General features: G+C 40.9%; 1 protein-coding gene across 1 annotated transcript in view; it reads right to left on the bottom strand.

The window, feature by feature from the left end:
- Positions 1 to 26071, bottom strand: part of TG (thyroglobulin) — a 147602-nt gene that overhangs the window by 11643 nt on the left and 109888 nt on the right. The window contains exons 39-42 of the mRNA XM_032110165.1: positions 20136 to 20300; positions 19211 to 19378; positions 10073 to 10254; positions 5862 to 5969 (exon numbers count right to left, since the gene is read on the bottom strand). Coding sequence (XP_031966056.1) covers positions 5862 to 5969; positions 10073 to 10254; positions 19211 to 19378; positions 20136 to 20300 — 623 coding nt within the window. The remainder of the gene's footprint in view (positions 1 to 5861; positions 5970 to 10072; positions 10255 to 19210; positions 19379 to 20135; positions 20301 to 26071) is intronic.

The raw sequence follows: 26071 nt of genomic DNA, 5'->3' as shown, positions 1-26071 counted from the left end.
CAGGAAAATCAGGACATATGGAAAAAGCTTAACTCCTAACAGGATTAAACTGCCAAGTTTATCCACCTTTGTACCAAAAAAGCCCTCTAGATACATGTGACTTGCAAAAGTATTCTGGAGTTTGCTGTGTCTTTTCCACTTGAATTACTCCCAATACACACAATGTTCCACTTTGCATTACAGCTGTGCCAATTAAAGAAAATAAAATTGAAATAGCAGATAGTAAATTCAAGAGCCTGAAAGCCCACATAAATTGAAAAAAATATCATAGATCTTGAGGCAGGAAGAAAGAAAGCACTTTTATCAACTTGTCAGAACTCCTAAAGAGCATAGATTACACAAATCTGTCAGGGAATTACTGTATTTAAGATTAGTAATAAGCATGCTGACACTTGGCTGGACTTTTGGGAGACAGAAATTCATGCATTTGTTCAGTATGGCTACTCCTAACCTGAATGAATGGATGGATGAATTTCCAGAAAAAGGTGATGTGTACATCTAAAGACCCCAGAGCACCAAGGAAAACATGGTGCTCAATATGCATCGACTTTGTGCTGATCTTGTAGATTACATTTGATAGGAACTGCCTGTCCCAGTGCAGCACATGCAGCTCCAAAATTGTTTTGTACTTTCCTGAGTCTTTCAGCTGAATTTTGGTTCATTTAAAGCTGTTTTCTGCTTTTTCTGAGCTTGGTACTTTGCCTTTGCATATTTATGGCTAATTTACAAGATCTGGAAAATCTGCTGAATTCCAAAGGCCTCTAAACTACTTCCTGGGAAGAAAAAAACAAATTGTCCAGACCCCAAGCCTTTAGAAACAGAGAAACTTTGCAAAGAGTTGGGCATGGCATGATGTGTCTGTATCAGTGGGACACTGTTTTCATAGCTGCAGCTGGCACAAGGCAATGGATAAGGCCAGAGGAATGAGAGGCACTTCCAAAACAACAACTTTTAGGAGATGACTAGGAGTAGAGCTTTACAGAGCACAATGACAAGCTGTTGCTGCAGCAAGTGGACATAGCTACCTGAGGCAATTGTGGTGCTTGCTCAGCTATGGAACAACATGCATCTTGCCCTTGTCACCATCCCACTGGTAACTTATTTGCCCTCTGTGTTTAGATCATTTTCTTTGAAGCCCAGAGGCCTGCACAGCACCCAGTTTAGACTGTGTCCCCCAACCTGTGATGTGTTGGTTTTCATGGACTAACAGCTACAGACAGGAGGAGAGCATCAAGTGGACAGCAAGTGGTGGATGGATTAAAGGACAGGGATATAATTGTTGTGAAATGAAAAGAGCAGAAAAGTCTCCTTCAATTAAAGAGATACGAAGTATAGCCAGAATTCCCGCAGCATCCATAATAAATAGAAACCAAGAATACTTCACATAGTTGAATGGGTTTATACACAAACATTTTTTGTTTTATCAGTCAGGAGTTTTCTCCTTCAGTTACAGGAATCTTAAGAAGTGTCACCAAAACACAGCCAACTATGTGAGCCTTGGCACAGAGCAGCCTTTTAACAACTCACACCAACGTACACAGGAGTGCGTAGTCAGGAGGTAAAGAGAGCCCTGACTAAAATGACTCAAAAAAGACAGCAGCTCCTTAATCTTGGGTGAATCTGTCCCATGCACAATTAAGAAAAGTTTTTATGACAATTATTATAGTCATATTAATGATTAGAAGATAAAGCCTCATTAAGTCTCAGTTTAGACTGTTTCAGTGACAATTATGATGCTTTTCCATCCTGCTGCAGCTGATGATCAGGCCCCCTCAGTGGGAAGAGCACTGATTTTTAACCACCATCTTTAAGACAGAACATTTGCCACCACAGTGTGACTTGGAAACAGTGCTGGCATGGCAAGCAATGCTTCTTCATGTAAGCTGCAAAAATCCCCCAGAAACCTCTTGAAGGGTTAACAAGGCAAATCTTTGTACAATTAATAATATCCCTGTCAAAACATACTTCTCCTATCACACATTTCTTTACCATAACTAAAGCTATCCTCCAGCCCTCCCCACTAATCGTAGGCAGCGCTGAGCAGTCACATTCCTCCTGCATTGTTTAGAAGAAATGTTTACTCCAAGGCCTAAGTGTTCTCAAAGAGAGAGTGAGAAAATGGCAGCTGGGTCATGTATATATTTTTACCACAGATTATTAATGTGGGAGTTGGCTCCTCATTCAAATGGGAACTGAAGACTAAAGCAGACATGGTGGAATGCCAAGCTCAGGAGAATGCTACCACGTGGAAGGAGATATTATTTTGCTCTCTGCAAGATCCATTTATCTATACAAAAACTCTCAGTTCATGGTTTTATGTGATTTTCCACAAATGTCATAGACATCAAGTTAGAGCAGGCTTTTTAACCCTACCCCCATATCTATGCATGCTTGAATGTGTGTGTGTGTGTGTGCGTGTGTGTGTGTGTGTGTACATCTTAGAAACATCCAGTTGAGAGACAAACTTTGGCTAATGACTTTTACTGGTAAAAATTCCTCCCTGTTCAATAATTTTTTGTCCACTTTGCATCATTGTGGTTGAGTCTGTCTTTACTGGCTGACTTCTCCCTCCCTCCTGTTTATCTTGCCGTTAGTTATTAAGTGACTGCTCCTTCTGAAACAAGAGGAAATAGCAGTGCTTTTTCATACCTTCATTTTAACTCTCTTTTCTGTTACACATTTTGGGAGACACATAAAGTAGGAGAGAGGTGACAAAGCAGAAATTGAAGAATGGGTTGTTAAATGGTGCCTTATCTTAATTAGTGAATGACTGTTTCCCCAGACAGAATATTTTGTCCAAGAGTAAATAGTCTCCTATTGTTGTAGTTATCTGGACATTATTTTTATGTACTCTTTCCAATACTCATGTGAGGTAGCCATTGGCAATTATTATAGATTGTATATAATTATATTATCATAATCTTTATGATACAGCTTGCAAACATAGAGAGGGAAGGGCCATCTCCTGTGTAAACTGACTTCTTAGGAACAATTTAGTAAAGTAAAAAACCCTCTTTTTTTATCTTTTATGTTACCCTATTCCCATTTTTACAAATGAAGGTTTATATCTCAGCAAACTGGTTGAGAAATCATTATTCTATCAAAAAGGTACACGACTACTGTGTGCAAATCATACTTTGGCTATTGCATTCTTTAACACAAAGAAATGGCTGTAACAGAGTTCTTCCATTCAGGCGTTTAATAGAATGTTTGCAGGGTTCTATTCTCACTTCTGCTGAGCAAGTTCAAATGCACACATCCTGCCTTCCAGCCTAAGATGTAGGTTATTTGGGAGAGTATAAACCTCTGCTACTCCTCCTAGGAGTCACAGTTCTCAAAGAAGAACTTGAAAACGGCCAGGACTCATTTCTAGTGGTTATGAAAATCCCTTAGAAGGTAGGGACATGGTTGCTAGATCTTTCCCCAAGATTAGTTTATATACTCTACTAGAAGGCTGTTTCATGAACATCATTGGTTTTAGTCTGATAAGACAAATCACCAATAATATTCCCAAGCACTGCGTTTTGCTGGTTCCAGATTCCTGATGGTTTCCCAGTTTTTAGGAGCTAAAGCCACCCTCCCACACAAAACTCCTTCTCTCAACAGTACTGGCATGAGTGAGGCTGCTGGACAGCCTGCAATGCACCTACACTGCACAGAGGGAGGAATGCTCTAGAGAGGGTGTCATGGCAAAACTGGGATGAAGAATAAAGGAAGATTCATTTAGGGATGAATGAACGAATGAATGAATGAATAACAATATTTAAACAAAACACTTGCAACATATTCAGCAGAAGACCTAGTGTGGGGTCCCTTAGGAAAATGAGGGTATCACTTCATAAATAGCCACCTTGTAGTGTTACTTGACATCCTCCCATACACAGACAAGCTGAATTCTGCAACTTCTGTTAAAGCGTTTGCTTTGCAACCTAAACAGCATTTATTTTAATGGCACTTAAGGATAAAAAAAGACAAAAAGGGTAAGAATGTCATACAGCATACCAAGTTGGGTCATTTCTCCTTGCAAGTGGCTTAACTTAAGGCTATTGAGCCTCTGCCTCACGTTCCTGCAAGTTTCAGACAGCATTCTGGCTTTGTTTGTTCTTTTAAAGAGGGTTATAAAAAAGCAAACGAATAACTTTAGCACTATAGTTAAAGTAGTTAGCTTTGAACACGAGTGTCAACATAAATATTATTAAAATTTGTAGCTACATGCTATGTAAACTATTGCTGCACGGGAGAGTGTGAGGAGAGCTAAATAACACGAGCACAAGAGAAATTGTAAATACAGCTTGATAGAAGAGAAAATTCTTATCAATTCAAAATCACTGCCTCAAAGCCAGTGAGTCTAAACTGTATAAGTACTATTTAATCTACTTACAAATAAGATCTAATAGTAGATGACTGGGTCACTGTCATTCTTCAAAGCAAGAGAAAACTTGCTAGCTCATTTGAGAACATATCTTTTCTTTTTGTGCAGCTGGATTTTTGGCATACCATAGCTCAGCCCTGTTTGGAGCCTTGTAAAAATCACTGATCTGGGCCTATCAGTAGCCAAATGGAGCACTGTGAACATTCCCGCTGGAGCTGCCAGAAAAATAACGGCTCCCTGAGGATTAACTCCTCAGTTGAAAAGAAAGCAAGCCTGTGTTACCACAGCATAATGGCCTTCATCTGTAACCTAGATCTGGGCTGGCTTCTTTCAAATGCTTTTTCACTATGCTATCAGGGAGGGAAAAAACTGGTGCACTTTGCAGGGAACTTCACAGGATCAAATGGTGCCAGTAGGAACCCACCATCCCTCCCCTGAGCCCTTTTGGAGGAAGCCTGAGAAAAAGGAAAAGGTCTCAAAAAGCCTTCCTGGAGAGAGATGAGGGGCTGTACAGGGAGCAGGGAACAAGCACAGCTTCCTCATAAGGAAGCAGTATGAGGATGAGCATCCCTGTCTGCTTTGCTGCCCCGGGGTGTGGATTCAGGGAACAGGAGGGGCGACTGTTGCTGCAGTCTCTGGTCACTGAGCCTTTGAGAGCCAGAGCCTCTCTGGTGAGTCACAAGGCACCCCAAAGTGCTGACCACTGTCTGCAAACATCAGTGCCTCTTCCTGACTTCTGTGAGGGGCTGGGTCTAAAATACAGCCAGGGAAGGTCACCTTAAAGGCCTCTGCCTTCCAGATTGTTCTGTGCCCAACAAGACATTGCATCTCCCACAGCCATTTAGGCCTTTCTGCCAAAAATATAATTATCCTGCTGACAATTATTCAAGTAAGCTTCTAAAATGAAGGATGACACAGAGCCTGAGTCCACAAATGCTTGTGTGCAAAAATATTTTTCTTCCCATGAGACAGTCTGCCGGCACCAGTCACCAGTCTGGAGTGCTGGAGCAGGAAAGAATAAATCCCAGAGCTCATCCACACTGAAGGCCAGTCAGTACAACTGGGGTACAATTGCACTGACCTCAAAAAAGGGCAGTGTTATATTAATGTTGAGTTATTTGAAAATGATATCCCATTTATCTTGAGAGCTGTGGACTCCCCGATGACTTGGACCACATTCTGGTTCTTTGTGGGATATTTATCGGATACAGAGTAGGAATCTGAAAGGCTGACTTTGGAACTGGTCAAGGTAGGTAAGTTGGAAAGGGGAAACTCAATTTAGACATCTCATGGGAAATGCCTCAGTTCAGAAAAAGCATTCCTGTATAGTCAAAGAATTTATTAGAGACTGATCCCTCCTTTGCTCATCTGAACTGTTTATTTGAGATACCTACATCTATTCATTTACTCCATAGCATATCCAAGCAGTCAGCCCTGGTTTTACAAACTCTAAATAATCCAAGAAACATAATAAAATCCATCTCCTTACCTGCTCTGTGAGGAGCTCTCAGGTACATGGTACATGAAGACATTTCCTCGAGAAGCAGAAGCCCAGTGACTTGCCATGTTTATGATGGGACATGTGATAAACTGGTCACTGATAAAAAGAAGGAGCAGAGAACAGACACAGTTGTGTAAAGGAAAAAAGGGAAGAACCCCCACAAGCAACAGACCTCTATCTTGATAGTTTTCTTTAAATTTTCCACAGCAGGTCATATCTCTGCCTTCAAATCATCTGAAGGAAACCACATTCACGCTCTATGAGACCGATACTGCTTAGAATTCACTAAAAGTGCTGTTTTATGGAGTGTTGAACAGTGATAGTAAATAAGCCAGATCTGACACATAAGAAATATCCTGGCAAAAAAACCCGATCCCACTTTAGTCTAGTTTATAAGGGCCCATGCTTATAATAGTTTTAAGTTATTTCTGGCACCACTAGGTTGCAATGGCATCTAATATAAGGTCTTATATATTTCCTGTGTTAAGGATTAATAATGTAATTTCTGAATTTGTGTCTGTGTGATTTTTTGGGTAGAGTTTCCAGAGCTGGAAGAGGTAAGAGACCACTTTTGAAGATAACCTGCAGGGCTCATCAATATGGAATTCCTAGTACAACATGTGTGGGAGAGAAAGATTACCCAATAAGAGCACAATGAGATAGTTAAATGATCAATTTAACACCAGGTCTAAAAGGTACAAGTGAAGCAAACGTATCCAAACCTTCCTGCCTTCCTTTGCCCCAAGAAGGGGGGCTGGAAGGTGGGGTGAGCAGTAGCTGGAAGAAGCACAAGCAGTTCAAGAGAGGCAGGTAGCGGACAGAAGGCCTTACTGCAATATATCTAGATTCCTCAAGGCGGTATTATATATACATAAAGCACCACTCCCCATTCTTCATGTGCCTGAGGACTCAGCACATGCTGTGGGCGTTTATATACCTTTACCTACATGAGTGCACACAAACATATCTGCTGAGGAAGTGGGTGGTTTCAATTCCCAGTTTAGTGAATCTGAAACAGCAGCTTCTCCTTCAGACTTGGTAGGTCGAAAAAAAAAAAAAGAGTGGTGCAAGAACGAACAGCATCAGAGAAGCATAAAAACATGCTGCTATTTTTAACTAGTATGGTTATGAAAGGCACTGTTTGGGTAGCTATCTTGGTTCAGCAGAGTTTATTTTAAGCTCATCTGTGGGACCACAAGCTTTGGGTTGACTGACCACAGGGCTCTTTGACAGTTATGGTTGACAACACCCATATGAAACAAAAATTACTGCTCTTCACATGCCTACCAGCATGGGGCTTTAGAGGAGCAGATGGTCTTTGAAAACTAGAGAGGCTGGGGAGAGAAATAGCTCTCAAGAAATGCTTTGAGATACATTGCACCACTTAAAACTGATTCTCAGTTGGTGTTATGAGGGAAAAAAAAGTCAGCTATTCTGAGGAAGTAGAAAAAGCCTAAATACATAGTAACCACAAAAAATGAAATGTCTGTCTCTTACTGGCATGGAATACCAGAGTTAAAAAAGAAAAAAAAAGAAAAAAGGAAAGGAAAGAAAAAGAAAATGAAACTAATTTTACACTTGGGAAAAATACCAGAGAATTGCAGCTAAAATAAATTTAAAAGTGGAATTATTTTAAAACCACAAAATGTGCACAATGTATGCAGTTTATAACAACCACTTATGTTGCTTTATCACACTTTGTAATCCTGTTAAAACTTTAGTAGTTAATTCCTGACGTAAAACTTTTCTTGGCTTACACATCTATGCTGGTAGTAAGTTTTTTTGTTAAAAAGAACAAAATTAAGGAGAAAAAAACCTCAAACCAAACCAACCAACCATCAAAAAACCCAGAACCAATTACCTGTTTTCTCCACCATGTATGTGATCCTGATACAGGTGACTCTCATTCTGTACCTACTGTTTCCCCTCACTTTCTGCTGTAGCTGGAGAAATTTCCAAAGCATTTAAAGCAAAGTATTATCATCAGATGCCCTGTTCTCACTACTCAGCTTTCTGCTTGCTCAAGAATAAGCCACTCACTTCTTTCTTAGCCAAAGCATTTTGCTTCATGTCATAAGGGAGCAGGTAATCCCTGTGCCCAGGAGGCTGCTGAGCCTGAGGAGCTGCTGGTGGATCCTATTCCTGCTGGAAATGAGTGGCGTGCTAGCCCTTGCAGCTTTGCAAAAGTCAATGTTTGCACCACATGGAGCCCTGGGCTTAATGTCAGTGATCAAATGTGACAGCCCTGTGTTGTAACAGCTCCTTATAGAAGGATCTCTGGATGGGAAGAATGGTTAAAATGTAAGACCTACAGTGGTTTATTATGGCTTAAAACATCACTGATCTAAAGAATTAACCCCCATGGGTAACAGTGGTGATGGAAGGAGACTGAAGACAAGTTCTGGCTTTGATGCCCATGAACCACAGTGCTTCCACATGTACTGCAGGCAGTGGCCCCAGATGTCACAGTGATGGGAGGCCCATCCCTGGGACAAGCTACAGGGGAGAACAAATGTGGCAAGATGTGTGAGCTGATAAATGGCACAAAGCTCAGCCCACAACCCTCTGGCTTGTTTACTCCATGACCTCAGTGCACCAGCACACCTGGACCACCCAGAAACCACTGTCCACTTTCTGGATCAGCTGTTTCCAAGAGAATCTTGGCTCATGTTCATCTCCTGCTCCCTGAGGCTCCCCCAGAACAATGCTCTGCAGCTCTGATGGAGGAATAAGAGGAAAATCCTGTCTCTGAGGTGTTGTGGACAGGCTCACAGTGGGACAGAAAACGCTGAGAGTGCAGATACCAGGAGCCTGTTGGTATGATGACTCAGTTCAGAACAGAGGTGAAACATCTTGGACAGGCCCACTGGGATTCAAGCCACCAGTTTATAAACCACATCACATTAGAAAAGTAGAGTTTTCATAATGCATCTGCTCATGAAGCAGAGATAGGAATAGGGAAAGAGTTTTTTGATTCATTTCTGGAAAATCTGTTCCACTTAAACATTCAGTCCCTGAATTTGCTCAGAGGTAGAAAATGAGAAGGAAGGAAATTTCTCCTCAGTTTGTCTCCTTTCAGAAAAACTGAACACTCTCCCAGTTTAAGATCTTTAACTGGCTGAAGCAAACTGGCTGCCCATGGGGAACACAGCAAACTCCAGTCTTCTCCACAGACCAAACAAGCGTGTGACCCAAGCTAAAGACATCCACCAGGCTCTGTGGCTGACCAAAGGTGTCATGACTGCTGTGAGTCTTAGTTCAATGGACAATGGACTCTGCAGACTGACTTAACCAGAACTGCTGGACCCTGATGTCATTTAGGCGTCAAAGCTATGCACATACACGAGGTGGTGTGAACATGGCCCACAGCTCAACTTCCACCTCTCAAAGGTCCATGCAAAATTTCAATGCAAAGGATAGGAGTGCATTTACTGGAGGCAAGTTGCTCATTCATCTGCTGACATGCATGAGGTGCTGGAGCATGTCCAGAGCATGGCAATGGAGTAAGGAATATTCTGGAGCACAAGCCTGATGAAGAGCAGCTGAAAGAGCTGGGGATGTTTAGCCTGGAGGAAAAAAAAAAGCTCAGGGGGAACTTTATTGCTCTCTATAACAGCCTGAAAGGAGGTTGTAGTGATGTAAGGATTAGTTTCTTCTCCCAAGTAACAAGCAAGAGGAAATGGCTTCAAGTTGCGCCTGACATTGTGAAGAAATGTATTTTGCAGGTTTCATTAAAAAAAAAAAAAATATATATGTATGTAATTGCTGATAACAAAGTTTTCAAACTTGACCACCAAGGAAAAGTATCTGACTGTAAAATTAGGGTACTGGGAATAAAAGGCAGTCTATTAATTCTACTGTCACAGGGATGAGACAACTCAATGAACAGTTGGTGCACAGTATACAAGCAACCCAGACATCTATGACATGAAAATGCAAAAAGCAGCATTAGTAGTCTGAACTCAATATACAATTCTAGAAAGACATGTCAAACTTTGCACAAGACATAAAAATTAGTTCAATTTCTGTTTACCAATGACATTGGAAACCTCACAGAAAATGAAATAATAGTCCCCATTTCCTCTTCATTTGCATAAGAATTTTTCAAGCTTTTCAGAATATAAATGCACATTTGAGATAAGCAAAAAAAAGCCTTGCAAAACTCCAATCACACAGTTGTACTAGGATGACTTTCTTACCGGGTGGCATTTTCCAATGCCCTGGAAAAGGATGAATAATCATCAGTTGAGTGTTCAAGGGAGTAATACCATGTAGCTGCATCTTCAATGAATGAGTTGGACTCTTCTCCTCCTAGAGAATTTTGCAGAGCCTGATAAAAGGCTGTTTTGCTGTTGGCTCTTCCTTGACTTTCTTCAAATTTCTGAGAAAAAAGTGCATACATGGAATTCAGAAACAAAACCAAAAGATAAATTTTTTAGTGGAACAATGTAGGCTCAGATCTCCCTCTGCTGGAACAAGTCCTCTGCTGTGATCTCTGATTCCTAGGGGATTGAGTAAGGGACAGTCCTACTTTTGCTTTCCCAAAACAGTCACCAACCAGAAATATTCTTCCTCTGGACATACTATAGGACAGAAACCCTGATCTAGTAAGTCCAAATCATAGGTACCAAGCTGTGCCAATGGACCTCTAACAGAACAGAAATCCTGCTGGCTCTCACAGTAGTTCCAAGGGAAAGTCCTCCACTGCATGTGTGTCCTACTCTGTCTTTCTGATGGTCTCCCTGAATGAAAACTAGAAGAGAGAGAGGGAGATACTGATCTTTTACTTTAAAAACTCCAGAAAGCAAACATGTATAGGCCATTTCACAGCTATGTCACTCTGCCTCTTCTGGGAACACCTACAAAGAAACATGGCTGCTCTAAAGTTCTGTGTTTAGGTCCTTTCTGGAATAACATCTGCCTTAGACCTGGAAGAGAAATTCCATTCCTGCAAATCCCAGTGCAGGGAACAGCCATGATCTTCAAACTTCATAACCCTTAGGGCCTTTCAGAGAAACCAACAGAGTGAAATGCCCTTTCCCTGAGATCTGTGGTCTGAAACCTTTCCTAACATAAAGGTATGTTCCCCAGAGCAAAGTGCCCACGTCACAGGGACCACATTCTATGCCAAACTGTGTATCCAAACATATTTTTACCAAAGCTAAAGACTGCTGGAATTTTTCAACACATCTTTCTTTGAGGAAGTTTTTTATGTTATCAATTCAAGCTTTTCACCATTTTAAAAAATTTATATCAATTTCAGAAACAGAACAACTTCACAAAAAGAAATATCAACCCTGAACTTTCCCGTGCATCAAGTCCTTTCTACAGAGGTCCATATTGGTTGAAACTTGGATAAGAATTCCAGAGAAAAAGATCTACCAAACCACCTCTATTATTCTGGGCAGTCAGTCTGATGCAAACTAGGCCAGTGTCTGCCCAGTTTAGTTACTGTAGATGCTTTACTTAATATATTATTTTGATGGCCCACAGCTGGTTTTCATCATGCTGCTAGAAGGTCTTTCCACAACCCTATACAGAAAGTACAGATGGAATAATAACTTTTCAGTAGATTCACAGAAATGAAAGATGGAAAATAAGTTCCCATGTGCTGAGGATGAGGTTTGTCCTTAGAATACTAATGCTCTGTGCATTTTGATTAAGTGACTTTAAGGGATTTCAAAACTCTACCAAGTATACCAAGGTCCAGGAAGATCTTGGCAATTTTCCTTGCATTTGTAACAGATTCTTCTTTTGCTAGATTTTGGCCCATGCAATGTGAAAGAGTCATGGGGTGCCAGCTTTAGTAACACAGCTGTACATCGAAAAAGATGGGGAGCTCACTCCTGACACATCACTTCATGTGCACAAATGCCACATATGAAACTGCACAGCACTCTTGCCTGCAGAATCATTCAGCTGAAAACCATCAAGGACACGTATATTCTTCTGCAGGAAATAGAAATGATCACTGAAGACCTGACTGCAAGTTCACTGAATTCAAAAGTAATTTTTCCATCACAGCTTCAGAACACATCAGTTCAGCTTCCTACTAACCAGCAGAAGCATTGTTTTATCTAGCTAAGAATCTCTCATTTGGAGACTGGGGCTAGCAGTTGTGGGTAAGAAAAGATGCTTTTCTGTGGCAGTGCAAAGCCCAATCTCTTGTGTATAAATCAACCTGAACAAGCAACTTTCATGCAATACTTTCATTTTGTTGGCTTTTTAAAAGTTATATGTTACCTTATTCTACATCTGTCATGGATACTTAAACCAGAGAGAAATAAAGTGAAAAAACCTTATGGTATTGATTATGTAACCTAGGAACTGATCCATCGCTGTCTCATCCATGGTCAAGTATCAAATCGAAGTTATGGTTGAAAATCACAGAGAAGGAGATGGATCATTGTACAACAACACATGGTTAAGCTGAGGAACTCCCTGCCACATGGTTTTGTGGATGCCAAAAATTGGTGAAGATGAAGTTTCATGGACGAGTTTTTGAATTTTAAAAAAAAAGAAAAAAAAGATAGTTTTTAAATACAGGAAGATAATTCAGTATAGGAAATCCCTGACCTGCAAGGTGCTAGAGGTTTGGAGAGCACTTACCAGCAGTGTCAGATTCGCTTACTCTATTCTTACAAGCAGCCTATTTTAACCACTGCTGGAAACAACATTTTGTGCTAAACAGTCCTTTGAGCTGACTTAGTGTGGTCAGCCTTAGGTATTCAACGTCAGAAGTCAAGGAGAAGAGGCAGGAGGCTGGCTTGGCTGGACAGGGATCCTCTCTTGGAAATAAGGCAAAAAAGGAAGGTGTATGCCCAGTGGAAACAAGGTCAGGTGACATGGGAAGAATACAGAAATGCTGCTTGCTACTGAAGGGAGAGAATTCATTAGGCCAAAGCTCAAGTGGAGGTGAAGCTGCCAGAAATGTGGGGGCAATAAAAAGAGTTTTTTCAAACATATTAATGGCAAAAGGCAGTGTAGAAATAGTATCAACCCTTTACAGAATAAAGATGGTCACCTCATACACAGGGACACGGACAAGGCAGAGATGTTTAATACGTTCTTTGTCCCTGTTTCAACACAGCCAATGGACCAAGGGGATCTCAGTGCCCTGAGCTAGAAGACCATGACTGTGAGAAAGATCAACTCCCAGTTAACTCTGAAATTGTGTGGGATCTTGTTACAGTGGCTAAGTCCACTTCATACCCCCCAAGTTACCCTACAATACTGTGCCAGAAAGTTCTCCCTTTGTCTAGACTCTCCTGGTCACTGGTGCTCTCCCCCCTCCCATCCCTTTTCCCATTGGCCCCTGTTATGTCACTCAACCTTTCCTCTGCCCCCTAGCCCTCAGACTATCGGTTCTGGATGCTCTGCCCGCCTTTGGGAGTTTTCGGGATAAAACCAGCTCAGGTGTTCAGTTCTGGGTTCTTTTTGCCTCTGTTTCCTTCGGGTGTGTTGTCATTAAACACCTCGGAATTGCACGCAGAGAACCCCTCTCGCCTCTCTGTCTCCGGTTCGTGCACAGACTGTGTGTGTGAGCGGCTGTTCGCGACTGCCTGCAAAGGTGAGGTTATGTGCACGTGTGGCTGCTGGCACAGTGCTGCCTGAGTGTCTCCACGAGGGACCCTGTGGAAAGAACGTGGCATCGATCCACCGAAGCCCTCATTCAATAGGATCTCGTGCTCCAGCTGGATCCCTACAAATCTATGGGGCCAGATGGGATTCAGCTGAGAATTCTCATCAAAATTCTCATCAGCCAGCTGGCTGATGCCATTCCAAAGCCTCTCTTTATGATTTTTGAGCAGTCTTGGGAATCCAGAGAGGTCCCAGCTGACTGGAAGCTGTTGAACATTGTCCTGATTTTCAACAAGGGCAAGAAGGAGGACCCCACAGACTACAGGCCTGTCAGTCTCACTTCAGTACCTAGTAAAGTAATGGAGAAGATTATTCTGAGAGGTATTGAAAATCACCTGAAAGAAAGTGCAGTCATTGGTCTCAGCCAGCACAGCTTCATGAGGGGAAAGTTCTGTTTATCAAATCTCATTTCCTTTTATGACAAGGTAACCCACCTAGCTGGTCTGGGGAAGCCAGTGGATGTAATCTCTTTGGGTTTCAATAAAGCTTTTGACACTATCTCTCACACAATTCTTCCAAAAAAAAATGTCCAGCTTTCACCTGAATAACTGTGATACATGACTGGTGAGCAACTGACTCATGAGTGGGGCACCAAGGGGTATATGGAATGGGGTGACGTCAGGCTGGTGATTGGTCACTAGTGGGGTTCCACAGGGCTCCATCCTTGGCCCAGTTCTTTTCAGCATCTTCATTAATGACCTGGACACAAAACTCAAAGGAAGTTTGCTGATGCTACTAAATCAGCACAGCATCTCCAGCCAGGCAAGGGAGGGGATTGTCCCGCTCTGCTCTGTGCTGGGACAGCCTCATCTCAAGAACTTCGTGCAGTTTTGGGTACCACAATATAATAAAAAAAGACATTAAGCTTTTAGAGACCATTCAAAGGATTACAAGGATGGTGAAGAGTCTGGAGGAGAAGCTGTATGACGAGCAGCTGAGGTCACTTGGTCTGTTCCACCTGGAGAAGAGGAGACTGAGGGGAGACCTCACTGCAGTTGCAGCTCCCTGTGAGTGGAAGTGGAGGGGCGGTCACTGATCTCTTCACTCTCATCACCCGTGACAGGACCCAAGGGAATGAGTCCTGAAGTTGTGTCAGGGAAGGTTAATGTTTAAATGTCAACAAAAGGTTTTTCACCCAGAGAGTGGTTGGACACTGGAACAGGCTCCCCAGGGAAGCGGTCACAGCACCAAGCCTGACAGATTTCAAGAAAGCTTTGGACAATGCTCTCAAGCATGTTGTGGGATTCTTGGGGTGTCAGGGACACAAGTTGGACTTAATGATCTTGAAGGGTCCCTTCCAACTCAACGTATTCTATGATTCTGTTCTTTGATTCACTGTGCCTATGTACTGGTTTCTGTGGTCTTCAAAATGGCCCAAAAACTCTGCAATTTTCAGAGTTTTCTCAGCAATAATTTGTAACACTGTGGGGCCCCCAAGACATGTTGAGTCAGATGAAAGAGGACTCAGCAGGCAGAGATGGATGATAAACAGAACTAGCACTTGTAAGAGATGGTGAGAATTTTCAGCCCTCAAACAGCACTAAAATAGCACAACCTGAGTCCATTTCTCAAGTGTTGCTTTGGCTACAGTATAACTTAAACATCTGACTTAAACATGATAGCCAAAACCAAAGCAGTATGTTGAAAATGAAATTCATTAAACATTAAAAAGACAAAATATTTTAACTTCCCAGAAACAGATTCAGTTCGACCGATTTTCCATGTCCAACATATGTTCCCATTAGAAAATATATGACCAGGGAACAATTTTCAAACCACAGAAGATACAACAGCTGCTACCAGATTAATAGAAACAGCTGCACATTATGTAAAATAATTTACATTTTGCTACCCTTTAAAGAGGCATTAGGAATTGACCTCAGAATCACAATGGGGTTTTCTAAGAAAGTATGTAAGAAAATAATTAAAGGCAGCAGGTGCATCCCTTTCTACTCTTCTGATGATTCAAAAACATCATAAACATTGACTAAATATTGAGTTAAATAATGCTTGCTGTTCTTTTTGCTACAGGATAGCTTATAGAGCATATGAGTGAATCTGGCCCAGTTTTTTACTTAAAAAGAGATTGTAGCAGTAGGTAGACCAAATATTTATATCTTCTAAGGGGCAAAATGTACTTTTCCGACAAACTGAAATAGTGATAACACTAACTAACTAACTGTGTATGTACAGATCTCAGGCCTTAAATGGCTTTTGACAAACACTGTCACAAAAGATGGTGAAAGATCTGCCAGCCACTAGCAGAGTCTTCCAGGAATTCCAACTAGTTTCAATATGGAGCAAATAGTTGATTTCAGCCCATTCTCCTCACTGATGGCATTTAGGAGAACACTTCTCCCCTGGTCATTACAATAAATATACACATATCTGCCACCTGTTGTATATTGCTGAATACCTTTTTCCATAAATAAATTGACTGTAATATAGTGCAGGATGGAAATTCTGTCCTGCACAGATCCATTTGCTTACATGAGGAAAATAAACTAGATTTCTATCTACACACTCCCCTATGTCCTGGATTTGGGTTCTGCACCCCACTAGATTGTACTAAGGAGGGAAAGAAAAAGAAAGAAAACACATGAAGTACAACCTCAGTCTTTCAACTAAATCCTTGCAAAGTGGAGATTCCATAGTAGGCATTTAACATATGGAGGATACAGCCTGGGCTATACTGACCTACATGCATATACAGATAAACACAGACATAAAGCAGCATGAATGAATCCATAAATGTAATGCCATTAGGTCCTCCCACCTGAGCATCACATAAAGGACAGGGATAAAATTTTGTCCAGTTGGGAATTGAAATCAACGTTTTTAGAAGTTTCTGCTCAGCTGCCCTCATCTATGACTGCTCAAAGCTAATATTCCCTGAAGATCTGCCATGGGAATTGCAGTAAATGGGTTCAGGCTTAACCACTCCATATGTCACATAATAATGCATTATACTACCACTTGCCATTCCCTTAATAAACTCTGCTTTGTTTCTCACTTAGTTTCAACCATCTGATGGCTGCACTGGGGATGAGTAGGAAGTGCTCCAGGAAGTGATGAATCTGTCTCAGTTCACATGAATAAGCATTTCAGTGAATGCCATAAAATGGACATTTCATTGGCATATTCTCTGCTGCAAACATCACTGAGAGACCTCAGCCTTTAACTGTAAGCAAATTGAACATAAATGTTTTGCTAGCACGTAAGTGGTGCCTTCTGTCTTTCTCTTTCATTTTTAATAGCAAAGACCTTAATAAGGACAAGCGCAGCGTTGCGGTGGGAGTACAGAGACACCCAGCACAACCAAATGCCAGTAGGATCCCACAGAACAACATGGTGCCAGCTGGATTTTCCACTTTCTGATCTGGAGGTTTCACTCTCACTTCTCTCTGAAGAGTGCAAAGAGTTTCTAAAATTTGAATGCAGCTCCAGTCTAAGATGATAAGATTTGCATCATGTCTCAAGCTTGCTTACATCCAAATGGCTAAAAGTGTCTCCTTATCATTTACAGGATCAGTATTAACAGGGATTAGGGTTAGTAGAGCAAGTCCTTGACTGAATTTCCTGAGAAACCAGTGGAGCAAGTCAGAGGGGTAAATGCTTTTACCCCTCACTCTTTGCACTGTCTACACTGAAATCAGTCATCCTAAAGAAGATGGAAATTGCCAGAGCACCTTTTAGCTGTGTTTGTCTACTGAAATACATGCATGGTTCTTCTCTCTGCAGAGCAGGAACACAACCGTAGGGGGATTTTCACCCCAGGGAGGTTTGGTTCCCTCTTTTTAGAACAGATAAATACTTTGGTTGTAGTCAATGGCAAACTAGTAATGCCTTGGTTCCCCAGGTGCAGTTCAGTGCTCTGTCCACCAGCTAAGCCTTTCCACACTCCTTAGTGTACCAGTAAAACCAGATTTCAGTATTCCTAGAGAGGTGCAAGTCAGATTTACCTCAAAGGAACCCTTAAAATTAATAATGTAGATGGGTGGGGTATGGTGTGGGTTGTCTCAAATCCTTCTTTAAAGTCTATTGTGGGGAGGGGACATTTAGCACAAGTTAAAGATCTCTTACAATACTTGTAACAGAGGAAATGGGGCACAGACTTCCAGGTAACAAACACCATCTGCACTAGTTTCTGTCCCTGCAGCTAAATACATCTGTGACTTATTCAGGACTTCATCATCAGACTGACTGCAACCATACATGGTCGTGGCCAGCACCTGGAAGCACTGCTGAGGGCCTGGAGAATGCACGTTCTTAAATAGCTCAGTGATGGAAGGAGCATTACCATTTCCCAGCAATTAATGCCCTAACCATGTTAACAAGGGAGAAATCAGGAAACTTTAACCTTACAGCAGGTCTTTAAGAAAACAACCCAGACAGGAATGCAGAGTGGTCAAAGCATTCATATTCCCTCAAGTCCTAAAAACCTGAAGCCACAGGAGAAGAGAAATAAAGGAAAATGTGCATTAAAAAGAATCATCAGTAGATATGACCCTTTTTACAGTTGAGTTGCACCAGCATACTGAGTTCCCTTCCAATCTTATTTTCTGCAAGCCTTTTAAAAAAAAGATATTTCAGATTTTATTTTTGGACAGGCAACATTTTTTCTGTGGAACTCTCAGTTGCAAGTGTTTTATCTTTTCATTTCAATCTGATGGTGCTGAGATTTAGCACTTGTGCCTTTCACCACCACCATGATTTGTTGCAAAATTTTTAATACATCATGGAATTTCATCTCAATTTTGCAGACAATTGTAATATGCAGAAACAGTGGTAAAGGAAATAATTTCACTTCCTAGTCTTCATCACAGGACTTGTAATGAGGTCACTGAGGTTACACCTCCAAACCTCTCATAGGGTTTGGATCATTATCTGCAGGCCTCCAGCATCACACTATATCTTCTGTGCCTTTTTCCTATGACTTTCTCTTGCAATTGATTCCAAAAGAGAAAAATACATGAAATAAGAGCAGGAAAGTTCTGATAGAGAATAAACAAGTAATATGAACTTAATTTAGGTGGGCCATTAATTCTGAATTAAATTGGTCTATGTGCTATTACTACCAGCAGAGAGAAGCTGGGACTGACCTTTCACTGCCTTCTAAGAGATGAAATCCGCAGTTTTTGCAAGATAGCAACAGACAGTACAGCATGGATGCAATTCTTTTTGTTTTCACCAGTTTATGTCTGGAAACCTTAGACCACACATCAGGCCAGTGCTGTTCTTTGTTACAGCTAGTCCATATTCAGAATCATCTTCACAAGAAAATATACTTCTAGGAGGCAACAGAGGAAACAGGTTGCTAAAAAAACCCCAAAATGCTGACTTAATCCTGCTGTGTAGTGAAGAAACTCATAATCAAGTTGCTTTCTTCTTTGTGAGATACTACTGAGATTGAAATATTAATAGGATCTTAAAGACAGTAAAACATAAATGCTAAATCACTTCTGATCTCTTACCTTTTCATATATGCCACAGAAATGTTAATCAACAAATATTATTATGCCATTAATCATCCTGACTATGACTGGCTGGAGAAGGACAATGTATTTGTGTATTTCCATGGAACATAGTTCACAACTTGTAGACTCAAAAAGCATCTCTCCAGGCTGCATATGATTATTGTCATCACCGTAATCACAGTGATACCATCAGCTCATTAACAGGGAGTGTGTTCCCACCTTAATTGCCTTGGCTCTGCTGATAAGCCCATCTTGCTGAGCACTTCCAATGAGCAGATCTACTTTCTGAAGCTGAGGGCGCTGCAGGGCCTTAGCCAAAGATTCCTGGAGGTAAATTCCATCCATCACTGGACCCCAGTACTGGAATGGGCCACTTATAGCTAGCAGCTATGTTGGCAAAAAAAAAAAAAAAAGCAAGAATTGTGCAGTTAATTTAGCTTACCCTTTCAATACTATTTTATTTATGCTTAGTTCAACTGATCTGATACCCTTCAAGTGAACAAGTTACCAAGTACTATAAATGCAAACTCATCATTGGCAGGAAACAATGATTTTGCTGACAATCTCAGTGGGTGAAATGAGCTGAAGAGGCCAAGAGAAATGATGGTCTTATAGTCATAAAAATGTTATTTTAAACGAGGGATTGACTCTGTGCTGGTCCTCATCAGAAAATTTATTGCCAGTGGGTGTTTTAATTTGTGAGTAAAGGATCCATCTCTAGAATTATTTATACTGCAGCTTTCACAAGCCTCCCACTTCAAATACAGAACACTGACATCCCACCCTGCTTAGTTTTCTGCATAAATTCTGTTAGTAAAGCTACAGACATTTGTCTCTCCTCTAGGGTAACACCCAGGGGCAGACAAGAGGCAACTGAAGGAACACAAAAAACTATATTTAGATTTATTTTAGAAGACATGATAAAAGAAGTGTAAAAGGAATTTAGTCTAAAGCAGAATCAAACTGTGAGTATTCATAGCTCAGAGCTGGATGTCATGGACAACAACTTCTCTCCACCAAAAATAGTCCAGTTCCTCTTTCACAAGGATTCAGAGTAAATTATTTTTTTAAGCTTTCTCACAGCTTTGTATGAATGGAAACTTTTTGATCTCTTGCCAATGGCATATGTTTTGCTATGTTGTACCTTAGTCTGTGCATCATTGAGGACACGAGCAGGCAACTGGCGAAGGCAGGCTACAATTTCCTCACTTGTGGATGAAGGGCATCCCACATCTTCAGCCAGGGCTGCTGCTTGGGTCTGTGCTCTCCTTGTAGTAATTATGGATGATGGAGAAAAAGCTGAGCCTCCCTAGAAAAAAAAAAACGCACAGTATCAGTCAACATAGGTTGTCAGAACACTTGGTCCCCTGGTGAAAAAAGATGAGAAGCAAAATCTGTCCAGCTGCAGAAGGTAAAACACTGGCTTTTAAATCAAAATAAGCAAGTTCTAAAGATCAAAGCAAAGGTGTGAAGGGCTGGTTTGGCTGTTTCCAGCTCTGCCATGTTTATTTTGGAAAAGCTCTGAGATGTGTCTACATTATGTCCCTAACCAAACCAAAAATCTTTCTGAAAACTTTGCTGGAAGGAGAAACACTGAGACAGAAGCAGATATAAAGAAGGTGCTGTGAGACACATGAGGGAATGGAGAGCCCATCTTATAAGAGGAGACCAAGCAGAGTTTTATCATAGCTCTGATAAACAAGGACTGAGAGCAGGCATGATGTCCATAAAGAAGAGCTATTTCTACCTTGGGACAATGCTGGTTCAAGGACAAATGAGCACTAGGTATTCACACTGAGTGTAAATTACTTTTGGCTAGAAACTGAAGATAGCTAACACAAGGAGCAGTGAGAGTTTGGAAGTGCTATGAATGGAGGAAGGAGGAACAAAAGATTAAAAGAAACTGCAGAAGATCAACCAGAGCATGAAGATCAAAACCAGAGCACAGGCTACAGTCGAGTCTCTACCCCAGACTCTTCACATTTTTCCTATAGCTATGCCAACATAGAAAATGTTCTTAACAAGAAAGGATGGCACAACATTTTTGAGCAAACAAGAAAACTACCTGTTGAAAATGCAGATAAATTAGCTTAAATCTGATAAGATCTGACCTAGAACAGAAAGGCTGGAATAGCTCTGACATGGTTCAAATGACTAATTTCCAAACATTTGCATCAGTGTACTGTAACAGCTGCTAAGATTAGCTTCTGTCCTCTAAAAACCCCACACCCTAGATGCATGACATGAAAGATCCTGATCTATTGAACTGATTAACTTCTTACTGAATTTGCTCAAAGCATAACTACAAGTCTGCAAAAGCAAGTTAAAAAGAAACAGAAAACAACAGCAAATCCTTAAATTGAAATTGTCTCAAACCTCTGAGCCCGCGGAACTCTGTGCAGCCCCGGCCAGCACCCAGGACATTTTTTATATTTCAAAAAAGCAGAGCCATTGATACTAATAGGATACCATTGCTCACAACTGGAGAAATTGGTTTCCAAAAAATAGTGAGAAAGAGGTTATTGTTTGGGCATAGAGACAGTCTTTTTAGTTCACTGCATGTCAAATTTCCAGTGCTACCTTCCTGAAAGGTTTCTCTTACTTTTTAACGGATCTGGAAAATAAGCGCTGTTATTAGCTTAATGATTGAGATGCAGATGGTTGCAGATAAGCAAAGGAAAAGCCTATTTCTTTAATGTAGGCTATTAGAAGAGCCATCTTCAGTATTAAGAGGGTGGAAGAACTAAAGAAGAAGAAATAAACACCACTTTGTCTTATTCCTCACTTCTGCACTCAGTTTAGATGAGAACTCGAGTGAGCAATAGGCTTTATCCTCTCATGGGATTTGCAGTGGCCTATTTTGTGTTTGTAAGGCACGATATTTGCCAGCTGCTGACTAGGTGCACTGACTCAGCTGGTCATGAGAGAGAAAGAAAAATATCTTTGATGAGAGTATCTTGTCTGTGGGTGGGTCCCCAGTGCACGGAATGAGAACCATGTATTTTAACCTGGCCTTTGGAAGAGCAGGTTTGTCAGAGCTATGATGAGGGAGACTGGAAAATGGATAACACAACACGTCAGCTTCCCTCAGAAGAGTAGTTTCCTTGCATTTCATTTGGAGTAAGGAATTATGAGCCCCCTCAATATAGCAGAGAATTTAAATCCAGGATTGCACAATATTTATCCACTAATCTGGCAAACATATTCTTCCACATAAGATCTGAACGTGACCAGCATGCTTTATCAAGTGTCCAGTAGCTCCAAGTGGCATTCATTTAAAACAAAACAAAATAAAATCATAAAAAATTAAAGGACTTCAGTTTCCACAACACCAAAAGTTTCACAAATTTTGAAAGTGTAAGTTTCTGTGGAAATTCTGAAGTTGCCCTATTAAAAGGCCAGGTTTGGTAGGGAAAGAATACTGAAATCAGATGATACATGGAATCCAAAAATTCACTGGGACCAAGAAAAACATCCTGGTGTGTGCTTGATTTTGAATACATCTCCTCCCAGAGACTTTAAAAGCTGTGCCAAGTTTCCCTGTCTCAGATATCTACAACCTGAAAGATTGCCCCGAGGTCATGTACTGAGTAAAACAGAGACTACAAAAGGTTCTGGATAGAAGTGTCCCACAAGTTCTCTACCATGGGGGCAGAAGTAAAAGCCTGGGCAGGCAAATCTTCATGTCACAGCATGGGATGCATATGGGCTAGTAGTAGATATGGTTGAAGCTCGACAAGTAAAAGAAAAACCCCAAACTTCTGCAAATACATTTCTGAGGGGAGTAGAGCTTGATGGAGCCTTACGCTGGCTGTGGATATTTTCTCTTCCTTCTGTGAGCAGTTACAACAGGTTTATGTGCTCTTTATTCTGTACATTTCTTCCATTTTCCATGTTAACAGCCACTTCCTCAGTTTGCTTTTTTTGGTAACACTCATACTCAGGAAGCAAGTCTGGCATTTGGGGTTTGAAAGAGACCAAATCTTTGGGGTTTGAAAGACATGTGGTATCTACAACTTTTAATCATGTTTAATTTTTACTAGGACTGGAAGCAGGTGATAGAGAAACACAAGGCATCATTCAAGCAGTATTTGAAAACAATACCATTATGCTTCCTTCCCAGGTGCTTCCAAAGTATGTTTCAGACTTTAAAAACATGGCTCCTCTTAGGGAAGAAGTTATGCAAGCCAAATTGTACCAGTTCTCTGCTTTTCAAATTCACATCAAAATTCAGGGTTGTTGTTTCTTCATCATTGCCAAAAAACCCCCTCAGGAACAAATAAGTGAGAACAGAAGCTGGCATTGCCCTGAAATAATTTTCTTTCTTTTTTGAGCCTGCAGTTTTCACATTAAACAGAAATCTTCCCTAAACACTGAATCCATGTTAGAGGCTGGCTCAGGACACAGAGAATAACAGAGCTACACTGAGCATTTCCTTATTTTCCTATAAAAATATAATTTATTTGTGGGATCAGTCCCAGCAACCAGTAATAGAGGACTTGCGTGTTTTAAAAAATAGGACTATTTAGGCAGAAGCAGAAATAGTGGAGGGCCTGTTTATTTCCATTACATGATACCCATATTACCATCAACATGACAGAATCATGAATCAGAAAACCAAAAATAATGAGATCAGCTCAAGAATAACAAACACTGTGTTCTTTTTGCTAGTCCTCTGTTTTTTAATTCACCAGGAATTCTCCTGTACCTATGAACACAAGAACTAAAAAATTCACATTTAAAACTAACAAGTGAAATCTTCAGATACTCCTGCAGAGTTTTTTTTTAAAGCAAACCTCTAAAAAAATTACATTCAAAATAAAATTAGTCATTAGCCACCTTGTCATCACTGGGAATTTCCTGTCTCAGCATCGTTTAGAAGGGATTTACAGGGCACTGAAGCCACACACACTTCTTGTTTTAGCTGTCCTCACAGATGGACCCACTGTCAACAGAGGAAGTTCTGATGACATTTTTGACAACAACCCAGTCGAAAGTGTTCAGTACTGAACTGCTAAGAAGAAGCAGTTGCAACTGTGTTACACAATCCACAGCAGCATTGTTACACTGCCCTCCGAAATTTGTAGGAATAGGAGGAACTTTACAGTGTTGAGCAATACACCTGCTGCAACAAATGATGGCATTGAAAATGGGAAGCAAAGCCTTCAGTACTATTTAGTTCAGGGAGCAGGGGCATTGTTAGCATTTCTTAATTTCTCTTTTCAATATTAGAGGTTCAGCTACACAGTAGAAATTCAGGTACTAGGAAATGTAGCAGCTGACAATGGTGAGAAGCCGATGAATCAGTTTTATGTGACGGTGAAGCCTCACTTTGATATCAGTCTGTGACCAGCTGAACTGGGGCTGGTGCCTCTTGCAGACTTCTCTTTTGGGACATCATAGCTCAACAGATTTTCATTGGTGCTATCCTGACCATCCCAATTCTTCCTCCACAAGCTCTTGCTGCTATTCTGATGAGATGATAAAGAAGAATATATGGACCTGTGCTTGGTTTGTGTGACCAAGTTTTGGTAGTGAGGGAGCCTAAATGAAGTAATTGTAGTGTTGGGAGGAAGAGTGAGAGTGGAAAATTACAGAGAGTCATAATAATAGTTTACTTCTCATTATTCTCCTCTGTTTAACTGGTAATAAATGAAACTAATTAAATTAAATTAAATTAAATTAAACTAACTTCCCTGTTTTGTCTATGATGGTAACCAGTGGGTGATCTCCCCCTGTACTTATCTTGACCCATGAGAATTTCATTATATTTTCCCTCCCCTGCTAGCTGAGGAGGGCAGTGACAGAGCAGGTTTAGTGGGCACCTGGTGTCCAGCCAGAGTGAACCCACCACAGTTCTATCACTGTACTCTGTACCTTTGTCTCACAACATATCTGGAAAAGACAATTGCCATATAAGCTGCAGTGCTGAATGTCTTTTGATTCCTCATTTAGTTTGGAAGCTCACTTCTGCAAAATTTTTCAAAAATTATTCAGAACATATCAAATGATTAGAAACTTCACTGGAACTAGGTTTTATCACCCACACTCTGCAAACCCAAACCCAGCTTCCTGTCCTCTTATCATGACTTCTTGTTCTTTTCCAAACTAACTTGAAAACTAAATTCTTGCTTGAGCCACATTGTCTCCTCAACACACACACTCCCTGTAAGTGAATGTAGTTTCTCTGAAGGCTGCCACCAAAGCAGGCTTTTTGTCTGCCCTGAACCATGCTACAGGCAACACAAACAGCAATTACAATAACACCACCCAAAAATGAGATCAAAAGACATCTAATGCAAACTGTCCTGAGAATTCTACTTTCCCAAAAGAACCAGCTGTACAGCAATATTTTATTTGTTAAAAATAGGCACTCTCCAGGCTCAGATGCACACAGTTCCCAGCCAGAAGTATCTGTCAGACCATCTGGTTTGACCTCTGGGACAGCCAGGGCTCTTCCATTTCCTGACTGCTGAGCTCAAGTGCTTCCTATCACTTAAAGCATGGCTTGTGTTTGACTAATGCCTGATCTTGCATGAAGCATTTAAGCTGGGCTCAGAGACATGGAGAAATGGACACCACAGCCTTCTCCTTGGCAGTTTGTGCGTAAAGATAATCACTTCATGGACAGACAACAGCACCTTATTTCTGTTTGAGGGTGATTTCAGTTTCAGTTAAAGATACTATTTAAATCCTGGTTTTTCTCCCTGCAAAAATAAGCAAGATGCAACTAAGTGACCACTGACTCACTTTTCTAGTAATCATAGGAGATTATTCTTTAACAGACTGGATTTAAAATATTTTCAGAAGTTGTTTTTAATTTGGAGCCTATTTGCTTCTTTCTTGCAGGGCTTTTTTCCAGTATCCTGCACTGTTTTTCCTTAGACATCCAATTCTGTATAGTGACAAGTGCTTACAAGACACCAGGGCTGCAGGGCTCTATGTGATGACATTAATGTCATTTGCCCAGGGTTTCATGAAGTCTGGCTTCAGGAGCCTGAAGAAGTAGAAAACTTTGGGACCAGCTTAGGGAGTCTCTGTCACAGCTAAGAAGACATTTGGCAGACACCTGGCAAACAC

The sequence above is a fragment of the Corvus moneduloides genome, chromosome 1 (genome assembly GCF_009650955.1).
Source record: "Corvus moneduloides isolate bCorMon1 chromosome 1, bCorMon1.pri, whole genome shotgun sequence".
Taxonomy (NCBI): Eukaryota; Metazoa; Chordata; class Aves; order Passeriformes; family Corvidae; genus Corvus; species Corvus moneduloides.
Note: the sequence above shows the minus strand (reverse complement) of the source record. Positions and strands in the feature narration are given on the sequence as shown.